The 12,454-nt window shown below is 37.3% G+C and overlaps 1 protein-coding gene across 2 annotated transcripts in view; it reads right to left on the bottom strand.

Moving 5' to 3' along the window:
• Positions 1 to 11,723, bottom strand: part of unc5cb (unc-5 netrin receptor Cb) — a 263,540-nt gene extending 251,817 nt beyond the window's left edge. Inside the window, exon 1 of one of the 2 annotated variants that reach the window (XM_087269535.1) lies at positions 11,246 to 11,723. In XM_087269535.1, coding sequence (XP_087125661.1) covers positions 11,246 to 11,366 — 121 coding nt within the window. In that variant the 5' untranslated portion in view covers positions 11,367 to 11,723. 2 annotated transcript variants of the gene reach the window in all.
• Between the last annotated feature and the right edge of the window lie 731 nt (positions 11,724 to 12,454).

Here is a 12,454-nt window from a genome sequence, read left to right as displayed (position 1 = left end):
AGGGCTTTTCTTTTTCTGGATTGCTATTGAAAACTGTTGTCTGGATTTAGGGAAGTGGCAGGTCAATCAATACAATTGGTTGGGTTTAGGGAAGGAGGAGGCTGGGTCAGTCGATCGACTGCAGGGTCTGGTGGAACAGCAGGCGTGAATGGAACTCCCAAGACAAATTTAGGTATACACAGCGGCCTCTGGTGGATTCTACAAAAAAATGTACCTCCTGGGACGCATTTCATAGTCTCTAGAAATGTATATAGAGGTACATTTTCAGAATGAGCCTGGGTTGAAGAAATCACTGCTGTCTTCATTAGTTTCAAAAACACAGACTGTTTTACAAATAGGGCTGGGCAATACAGCAAAAAATATCATGATATCATGTTTCATATCATTCAGTATTGATAATTATTACATTTTTTTACAATACATTAAGGAATATTAGGATTTTATTGTTATTTAACTACTTTATTTCAATTTACCAACATTACTAAGGCAAATAGTTTTAATAGTCTATATGTTTTTTTGGAAGGATGGACGGACGGACGGACAGACAGATAGAGAGGCAGGAAATTTCTTACACAATATGTTGTTTCAAACAACTAAAATGTCGATAAAATTTACTTTAAACTGCAGAGTTGAATTTTCAACATCAGCATCTAGAGCAGAGATTATATCTCATAATGCACTGTAAATAAACTAAAAAAAAAGCAGATCAGGAAATGTACAGGCTAATTAATGTATATTTTCAGAGTGGGCATGCTCATTGCATGTGAATGCTACGCCTCTGCTATAATGCAATAAATGGAAAAACCTCCACTGTAAAAATGACCCGTAATTTTAAGGTTTTACGTATTTTGGCGTTTCATGTTTTCATTTTTCATTTATTTATGCTCTTGGATTGCATCATGGTACTTTCATCTTTCCTCCAATGACTTTTGATGTTGAATACCGAACCTGTTAATTACTGTATGTTCTTCAGCGTGTGCGTGGTCGTTGCGTGTGAATGCTACACCTCCACTATAATGCAGTGTGAGTGGCGTTTGTGAAATCCAACGCTCAAAGCCTCTTTGTTTTGCACTCACAGAAGGGCTCGGAGAATCCTCAGTGTCCAATTATAGCCGAGGATCAGAGAAATGTAATTTACAGGCCCTGCTCCTCATGGAGAGAGTAATTGTGATCAGGAAATGGAGAGAGAGATGAGAGTTATTATTATTACCAGTCAAGAGGTTTCGCTTTCTGGGAAGTTTCTGGGTTTTGGGAGTAGATGATGCCCCGTCATGAACGTGAACGCACTAAACTAAAATGATTCATTGGATTTACTACATTTTTTTAAGGTAAGTGGAAACAATTTCCTTAATGTAAGCATTCATTCATTCATTCATTTTCTTTTCGGTTTAGTCCCTTTATTAATCTGGGGTCGCCACAGTGGAATGAACTGCCAACTTATCCAACATATGTTTTTTCAGCATATATCCATGCAGTGGATGCAGATCCAGCTGCAACCCATTTCTGGGAAACATCCATACAAACTCATTCACTCTTTTACACTACGGACAATTTAGCCTACCAAATTCACCTGTACCACATGTGTTTGGACTGTGGGAGAAAACCGGAGCACCCGGAGGAATCGCCAACTGACCAACCAGCAACCTTCTTGCTCTGAAGCGACCCTATTATTGTTGTTGTTGTTGTTGTTTTTGTTATTATTATTATTATTATTTTTTATTATTATAATTATAAATATAATAATAATTATTATTATTATTATTTATTTTTACTATTATTATTTTATTATTATTTTTATTATTATTACAATTATTATCATTTTATTTAATTTTTTATTATTAGTATTATTATTATTTTATTATTATTATTATTTATTTTTTATTTATTTTTATTATTATTACTAATATTATTTTTTATTTTTTATTATTATTATTATCATTTATTGTTATTATTATTATTATTATTATTATTTAAATATATAATAATCTTATAAAAATATAAGTTTGTTTTGACATAATATAAATGTGTTTTATATAGATTTAATATGCATATGTGATGTAAACTAATGCATAAACATTTAATTAAATGTATATATTCTGCATTAAACACAAATATGATTTTATATCTAAATATAAATAAACATTTTCTTAAATATATGCCTGCATGTGTGTGTTTGTATATAGATAATACATTTCTATAAACACACACACACACACACATTATGTCAAAACAAACATTAATTTTAGATATTTTTTATGACCTTATTAACTGACATTAACAAAAAACTAATAAACACTCTACTGTACATCTCGCAGTTTGCTCAGTATCAACTAACATCCCCATAACAATATTGTTCAAAGTTTTCAACACACACTATATGAGAGTTTCTGATGACTCACCATTTTGGCTCGACCTTTACCTTCACGACCGCGTGTGTGCATTAAGTCTCATTTTCTCCTCCAGCCTAAAAAAATGGCCTTCAAATGCACTACATCATGCCATCCTGAGGGAATTACGATACACGGTGGCAGTGGGTCACGGTACAGTCGCACAATGCTGCCTTTGTGTTTCTAAACGCATGTGGAAAAGAAACCGTAGTAAAGCCCACGAGACTCGAGCGTTAGAGTAGTTCTGTCCTCTTTAAAGAGGGCCTGTTATGCAGAAATCACAGTTCTGTAACAAACGTGTATGAATATATCCAGCTTATAATAACTAATTAATTCCATCGTTTATAATCAGACTTGATGAAAGCAGTGAATTAAAGAAAGAAATCCACACTAATGTTTTCTTTATTAGTAACAATGATGATCCCAATAAAAAAACAATAACAAAATTGTTAAACCAACATGTCTCTTTCTCATTCATTCGATTTCCTTTGGCTTAGTCCCTTATTTATCAGGGGTCTCCACACTGGAATGAACCTACTCCAGCATATTTTTGAGCAGCAAATGCCCTTACAGCTGCAACCCAGTACTGGAAAACATCCATACACACTCATTCACACAGCCAATGTAGTTCATCAATTCCCCTATAGCGCATGTGTTCGGACTGTGGGGGAAACCAGAGGAAACCCACGCCAACACGGGGAGAACATGCAAACTCCACACAGAAATGCCAACTGATCCAGACAGGACTCGAACCAACAACCTTCTAGCTGTGAGGCCACAGTGCTAACCACTAAGCCACCAGCCATTTCTCAGTCTGAACGTTAAAAATATTTGCTTAAAACTATGAGTGCTGTCAATCCATAAACAAAGCTCAGAGGACACATAAGACGCAGAGGACGTGGAAAAAGTGAACTCAGTTTGACGCACTCAGCTTTTTTAACACGGTAATTATGTGTATGAGAGAGAACAAACAAGGCAGCTTTGTATGCTTTAAAAAAAAAACCCAGAGCATTGCATATGGAAAGCCCTGCATGCACCGTAAAAAGCGTGCAGCCTACATGAAAACAAAAATGTACAAGAATGGATTATGCACATTTGGGATCTTCAGGCTTTCATCAACAAAGGATCTGCATATTCAAACAGACAGCCGGTCTACTTTAGCAACCCCCCCACCCCCCCGAAAAAAAAATCCACATGGCCTGAAACAGTGGATGACAAGATCGTCTCCTGTCTGAGTATTGTCGAGGGTTCTTGGGGTCGGGTGGCACTTTTTTTTATCCCTCTTGACTTCCTCTTATTCATACGCCAGCTCTTGTGGTGATTTTACTGTACTCGAAGTGATTCAGGCACTCTACATTTCTCTCTGAGAGGGACGAGAGGGAATTCACACACACTTAATTAAAGCAAGTGTATCGGCCGTAAAAAAAATAAATAAAAAATAGGTGGATGAGGAGAGACAAAAAGGGAGAGTGAGGGAATTTTTCTCCATGCAGAACAGCTGCTTAAAGAGACAGTTCACCCAAAAATGAGTCATTTACTCTCTTGTTCAAAACCTGCTTGAGTTTCTTTCTTCTGTTGAACACAAATAAAGATATACTGAAGAATATCTTACAAACAAAGCATGATATAACAATATATCCATGATGATCTAGTTGCATTTCTGTAAATTCTGAAAATTAATAGTTTATATGCATTGACCACATGAAAAAGACTCTGTTTTTTTACATTTGAAAGTTTGTACTCAGATATGTAGTCATATATTTGTATTTAATAATTTATAAATTATCATATTTTTCACTTTCTGTAGACCTTCAAGGCATGAACGTGAAAATATTAAATAAATATAAATAAAACTCTTAAACCCTATTGATTACAGGTCCAGCATAAAAATAAAACCATATAGCTAAATAAAATGCTAAATGTAAACATTGAGCTTTCAAGATTGCAACTTTTTCACATTGCTGTTATTCATGTTCCTGTCTGCATTTTTGTAATGGCGTGTAAAATTGCACTAAATTATCTAGTTTATCTAACTTTCCTCATATTGCATGACTGAACAATGCTGGCATTAATTGACTTTCATAGTAAAAATTGTGTTGTTTGTTTTTTCCTACTATGGAAGTCAAAGGCTGCCAACAATCAGATTTTTTTGAGTGTGTTCAAAACATAAAGAGTTAGAAACCACGAGAGAAATGGTTAAACAATGACATAATTTTTTAATTTAGTGCTTTTTTACTGGCACTAATTGACATCCATTTTTTTTTTTCCTACTATGGAAGTCAATGGCTACCAACAATCCAAAAATTTTTTTTAAATATTTTCTTTTGTTTTACTCATAAAGAATTATTAAACACTGACAATTTTCTTTCCTTTTTTTTCTTTTCTTTTTTTTTTGTTTTTTTGGTGCTGGCACTAATTCCCTTCCATAGTCATTTTTTGTTTGTTTTCCAACTATGGATATCAAAGGCTACCAAAAAACAGAATTCTCTAAAATATCTTATGTCATGTTTAACACAAAAAATAAATTTATTAAGGATAAATTAGAAACCACAATGACAAAAATTACTTTTCTTTTTTTGGTGCTGGCACTAACTGACTTCCATAGTATTTTTTTATTTATTTTTTATTTTTTTGTAGTTGCTGATGTTGTTTTACCTACTATGGAGGTCAGGTGTTGCCAATAATAATCATTCTTCAAAATATCATCTTTTACTCATAAAGGTTTACAACCACATGAGAGAAACAGTTAAACCAGGCGTGTCAAACTCCTGGAGGGCCGCAGCCCTGCAGAGTTCAGTTCCAACCATGCTTTAACAAACCTACCTGTAGTTTTCAAACAAGTCTGGAGCACTCAGTCACTTTAATCAGGTGTTTTTCATTAGATTTGAAACTAAACCATGCAGAGCTGCGGCCCTTAAGCAACTTAGTTTGACACCTGTAGGTTAAACAATAACATAATTTGTCGGCGCCAATAGCCAAGTGGTTAGTGCGTCGACACATGGCACCGAAGTGCTAGCAGCGACCCGTGTTCGATTCCTGTCTCGAGGTCCTTTGCTGATCCTTCCCCTATCTCTGCTCCCACACTTTCCTGTCTCTATATCTCCACTGTCCTATCAATAAAGGTGAAAACCCCTAAAAAAAATGATAAACAATTACATAATTTGAACTTTTTGTGTGCTGGTACTAACTGACTTCCATAGTCTTTTTTTTTTATCCTACCATGGAAGTCAGTGGTTGACAATAATCAGCATTCTTCAAATTATCTTCTTTTATTCATAAAGGATTACAACCACATGAGATAAACAGTTAAACATTGACATCATTTTCTTTATTTATTTATTTTCTTTCTTTTTTTTTTTTTGGTGCTGTCACTAATTGACTTCCATAATAATTTTTGTCCTAATATGCAAGACAATGGTTGCCAACATTCATAATTCTTCAAAATACCTTAATTTACGTACAACACAAAAAAATTTAACTCATAAAGAATTAAAACCACATGAGGAAAACAGTTAAATGACGTCATTTTCATTTTTGGGGGGTGAACTGTCCCTTTAAATAAGTAGAGCGGGCAGTTCTTTAAGATCCCCATGTGAACCGGAAACGTGGAGCTCATTAGTATCCAAAAACCTATGGTCATTAATTAGTGGCAAACAATGTTCTCCCTAAATATCGACTTCTTAATGGACACGCGGAGACTTTTGGGTCGTGTTCCCGGTGCAGTCAATGGCATTGGCCTCTGAGGGCCACTGCAATCGGGCTTATGTCATCCTGCGATGCCCTTCAGGCACCGGAGCGGGATACTTTTTCCTCATCCTTTCCTTGTTTCTCATTACCTATGCACAATTGTCCTGGGAGGTTTTGCTAGACTGGATAGGGTTTCTTAGAATCTGATTCCTGATGGGTTTTTTTTGGGAAGTGCAGAGTGAGCCTGGAGCATGCAGACGCTTTATATTTCCCTCCCCCAATATCTGTTAAACAGAGACAAGAGTTTTTCAGCACATTTCCAACCATAATAGGTTTAATATCTCATTTCTATTAACTGATTTCTGTCATGTTTGCTGATCTACTGAGATTTTAATGCACAAACATGTCCAGGGTTTACAGAGAATGCCCTAAAAAAAGAGGAGATATCCAGTGAGCGGCAGTTCTGTGGGCACAAATGCCTTGTTAATGAGGCCAGAGGTCAGAGGAGAATGGCCAGACTGGTTCCAGCTGATAGAAAGGCGACAGTAACTCTAATAAGCACTCGTTACAACCGAGCTCTGCAGAAGAGCATCTCTGAACACACAACACGGCCAACCTTGAGGCGGATGGGCTACAGCAGCAGAAGAGCACACCGGGTGCCGCTCCTGTCAGCTAAGAACAGGAAACTGAGGCTACAATTCACACAGACTCACCAAAACTGGACAATAGAAGATTGGAGAAACGTTGCTGCTCTGATGAGTCTCCATTTCTGCTGACACATTCAGATGCTCGGCTCAACAACATGAAAGCATGGATCATCCTGCCTTGTATCAGCGGTTCAGGCTGGTGGTGGTGGTGTAATGGTGTGGGGGAGATTTTCTTTGGGTCCATTAGTACCAATTGAGCATCAACGCCACAGCCTACCTGAGTATTGCTGCTGACCATGTCCATCCCTTTATGAGCACAGTGTCTCCATCTTCTGATGGCTACTTCCAGCAGGATAACGCAGCATGTCATAAAGCTCAATCATCTCAGACTGGTTTCTTGAACATGACGATGAGTTCACTGTACTCAAATGGCCTCCACAGTCACCAGAGCTCAATCCAATAGAGCAGCTTTGGGATGTGGTGGAACGGGAGATTGGCATCATGGATGTGCAGCCGACAAATCTGCAGCAACTGTGTGATGCTATCATGTCAATATGGAGCAAAATCTCTGAGGAATATTTCCAGTAGCTTGCTGAATCTCTGCCACGAAGGATTAAGCCAGTTCTAAAGGCATCCCGGGTCCAACCCAGTACTAGTAAGGCGTACCTAATAAAGTGGCCGCAGAGTGTATATTGTAATCAGCATATGAGATTACCTATATCAGGATATGAGATTTATTTCTTTTGTCAAATCTTTTGCAGAGTGAGCCCAAAGCATGCAGAAGCTTTAAATAAATAAACAGGACGTCATTTAGAGGAGCACTGCAACAAGTTTAACCAGAACATTTTACAAAAAATCCCAACCCAAGATCAGCAGAATCCGCTGTACAGGACCTGCACTGAAGCACGGCACTCATACCGTAGGCTGTTTATCCAAAAAGGCGGATGCTGGAGGAGATTCACAATCCTAACCTGTGTTTGAGTATGAAGGAGGTGTTTTTGCCATCGCTCTGTGTCAGGAACACGACTGCCTGTTTACTCACACAACAATTATTCAGCCAAATCCCTTTAATGGAGTCCCAGAGTCACTGCACTGCCCGGACACGTCTGACAACACACACCGCAGCAGCACGCATCACATATATGCCACACACACTCACTCACACACACACACTCATTTTATAGTTTTATTTGGATTCAAAGAAACAGGCAACACACACACACACACACACACACACACACACACACACACACACACACACACACACACACACACACACACATATTTACAAAAAACACACAGTCATTTTTTACTTTAATTTGAACACACTCAAGTGTTGTCACACACAATCACACAAACACACACTCATTTTATACTTTTTATGTGAATTTAAAAGTGGATTTACACACACACACACACACACACACACACACACACACACACACACACACACACACACACACACGCATGCATAATATACTTTTTATTTAGATTAAAAAGAACAGGCAAAACACACACATGCAGTTACGCACAGACAATTACGCATACACACACACACACACACTCATTTTATACTTTTATTTGGATCCAAAAGAACAGGAAAAACACAAACACACACACACACACACATTTTATACTTTTATTTAGATTTTAAAAAACAAGCAAAACACACACACACACACACACACACACACACGTGTCACACATGCACACACAAACATTTTATACGTTTATTTGAAATGAAAGGAACAGCCAAAACACACACACACACACGCATTTTATACTTCTGTGAATTGAAAAAAAAAACAACCAAAACACACACACACACACACACACACACATTTGATGATTTTATTTAGATTAAAAATAAGCAAAACACACACGAAGTGTCACACATGCAGACACTCAAGCACACACTCATTTTATACATTTTGATTCAAAAGAGCATGCAAAACACACACACACACACAACATCTCACTCTCTCACACACCCACACCCACACAGACACACACACACACACACACACACACACACGCAGTCACAGACACTCACGCACTCATTTTTTACTTTTATATATGAGCAAACACAAACAAACACACACACACAGTCAAGCACACATGCAGAATCACACACACTCACACACTCATTTTATGCCTTTATTTAGATTAAAAAAAAACAAGCAAAACACACACACACACACACACACACACACACACACACACACTGTTTTTTTTTACTGTACAAATGGTATTCTCTATCCCCCAGCACGACCCTTTGCAGTAAAGGTGTGCAGTTTTACTCTCCAGAAAAACAACAATAGATCTGTATGATCTAGAAGCCTTTTGAAATACGGGGACATCAGCGATGACCTCATAACTCACCATCTCACCATCTCCTTTAATACCTGCGTGGCATACCCGTGACTTTATACACACTTACATCCTCCCTGATATGTCACACACACCCACACACACACACACACACACACACACACACACACACACACACACACACACACACACACACACACACACAGTCACTTGAAAGCTTCTTCAACACTTTTAACTCAACGTTGTGCCCAGAGGAAATCTTGTTTAATTAGTTCATTATAATGCAATCAAGCAACGCAGCTCAAACCAACAGCAGAAGTACACCCCGTAACAGAATCATCTAAATAAATGTTGATTTTACTCCTAATAGATGCGGGGAATTGTCAAGTCAAACTCTTGATAAACATGAACCGCCAGCAGCAGCAGCATTCTATCCTGATTCACAGAAGGAGGCCGTGAATGATATACTGATCTAGCGCTGTTGTTCTTTCATTCACTTATAAATAGTCCCAAAGGAAGATTTAGTGAACTTTTAGAAATTGAAATGACCAAGACATCGAGACAGAGCTGGCTATAATTATATATCCTGGTTGCCTTATTTTTTTAAGTTGAAGAAAATAACATTGAGTACATTAACCTTATATTATGTTAAACTGACTTAAAACAGCTTGCATAACATAATAAACTAGTTTAATAAGTTACAATGATCTAAAAACTGATCATATAATTTATTACACTGTAGCAATCACCAAATCGGTTTAATTGAGGTAAGGTTGGTTTTATATTCACACATTCTGACTTTCTCCTTAATAATACTATTTCAGAAAATTACTCTTTGCAAATATTAAATAGTGAAATCGTATTATCAGCCTTTAACTATGAAAGTATGACATTGTTCAAGTCAAATAAAGTGCTAAGTTAATATTGTTTTGAAGTCTTGCCTGTGTTTTAGACCGAATATTACCATGGTAAACAAGCATGTAACAAGATTTTCCTGAACGAATGTGCCAACTTTAAAACCAACTTTAGCTCAATCTTGGTTTAAAAGAACAACTCAGATCAAAAACTTTTGTTCTGTAAACCCATGAGGCCACACACACACACACACACACACACACACAGAGATAACATTAGCAGCATTTTTAACAGCTCTACAGATAGTAAGAAGCGTGATGATCATGTTTTCATGGAGGTGAAGATCAGAGTCTGCGCACAAACAATCGCAAAACATCCATTCTGTTTATTTCTAATATCCAGAAACACAAACACACTCCTGCGCTCCTCCGCAGACACAAAACAGAGGCACAAGACAAAGTTTTGTCAAGAAATGACCTCACTATGAGCTCATGCTTTATATTAAGAGCAATTATAGGCTACGACAGCCTATGCAAAGTAAAAAGACGACTTAAATATATCCAAGAGGGTCTAATAGTCAAGAAAAATAATACAACTGCGACAAATGCAATGCTATAAACAATATTAGAAATGCCTTCATAACAAGTCGGACCTGCCGCAAATACATTCTGCACTTTCCTCCAAAGGAGAATCGCGGGATTCACAAAACACACAAAAAGTTGTTATTTTAAATAAATAACCAGATAAATAAATAAATAAATAAATAAATTCACACCGACCTCAATTATGACATTTTTCCAAACAATAGTTGGTTTTATATTTGGGCATTCAGACTTTCTCCTTGATATTGTAATTTCGGAAATGTATTGTTTGCAAATTTGAAATAGGGAAATCATATATTCAGCCAATGGCTATAAAAAACAACACTGTTCACAGTCAATTAAATACTGCCAATGTTGTTATGAAGTCGTGCATATGATTTCAGACCGACTATTCAAAGTAGACCCATGATAAACAATATACGGTGTGTCATTGAACGAATGCGCGAATGTAAAACCAACTTCACCTCAATACAAAGTAGCATATAATGAATTAACGGGATGAATAGCCTACTCCTTACTCAAATAAATAAAATTACAAGCACCCAAAAAAATACATGCGCGTGTCTTTACAAACCAAAATCTGCTTGACAAGTTTTCTGATTTGACGCGCATTTCCCGGATTTTCACAAGCCGACATTTGCGTAAAGTTTATTCCGCTCGTTCAGCAAACTTCAGCCCATGCAATACTAATCGATATTAGACATGTAAGCGATAATAAATACAGATAGAGTCTTACCTTGAGCCGCAGCGGAGCTTATGATGAGCGATAAAAGAGTAAAAACCCGCACAGAAATCATCATCATCCGCGCTAACAATCCCGATCCGCTCGCAGTCTCTCCACTTCTCCAACACATCATAACCAAATCACGCTGAAATCCGGGTGAAATGACCGGCAGAGCTTCTGGAGATGATGTCTGTAGTAGGAAACAGCCAAATAAAGCGCTGTTGTTGAAGAGAAACGGAGTGAAATATTGCCGGAAGCTTTTTATAAATATATTTTCCTCTTCTGACTGACAACGCCCGTCAAAACAGCACAGATTGGGTTAATATCCTCAGTTTCTCCGTCAGTCTCAGTTAAATCAGGTAAATCTCAGGTAAATCAGCTCTCCTGAGGTGAGCTCATGCTCAGGGTCTCCGTGTGTGAGTGAGTGAGTGTGTGTGTGCATGTGTGTGTGTGTCGGGGAAGTTGCTCCAGCGCGAGCTCCTCGCCTTCTGATGGAGAGTTAAAGAGGCGCGCGCGTCCCCGAGCCAACCATCGGAGCTCCAGCCAATCAGGAGCCTGCAATCGGAAAAAAGGTTTACCTTCACCAGATGGACAGTGATTGGCTGTGTCATCAAATGTGCTTTTTATTTGTACAGCATAACATTAAAGCGACCTCTTGTGCAAAAAAGAGAGGCTTAAACAGTTGTGTCAGCAGTGTGTGAACTGTGAATATAAGCAGCTTCAAATGTTAAACATTTATTTATTGTATTTTTATAATCATGTTTATAAAAACAGTCTGCAGAAACACTTTGATTGACATTTCCCATTCTGTACGTGTCATCAGAGCGGGCCGCCTCTCCCTCATTAGCATAAACAGCAGCCCTGAGTGAGAAGCAGCCGTCTGTTGTTAAATTTAATTGATGATAATGACTGAAATGAATCGAGGTAAAGTTGCTTTTATTTTAGCACATTCTGACTATTTAATAAAACAGTAAAGCAGAATTTAAGAAAGGCTAAAGAACTGTAAAAAGTAATAGCTGTTCTCATTAATAAAATGAAGTGCAGTTAACTTATTATGAGTCTGTTCACCTTACAATATTTAAACAAAAATCCCAACGTTTTAGTACACCAAGTTGTTAAACTAAATAGATTTAAGTAATCTTGACTTACAATAATATGTATTTACAACTTTTTATTAATTGTTCGTTCTGCTTTTGGCGACCCTGGATTAATAAAGGGACT

This window comes from Danio rerio, chromosome 10 (genome assembly GCF_052040795.2).
Source record: "Danio rerio strain M-AB ecotype USA chromosome 10, GRCz13ab, whole genome shotgun sequence".
Taxonomy (NCBI): Eukaryota; Metazoa; Chordata; class Actinopteri; order Cypriniformes; family Danionidae; genus Danio; species Danio rerio.
The sequence above is the reverse complement of the archived record's forward strand: the minus strand, read 5'-3'. Positions and strand labels throughout refer to the sequence as shown.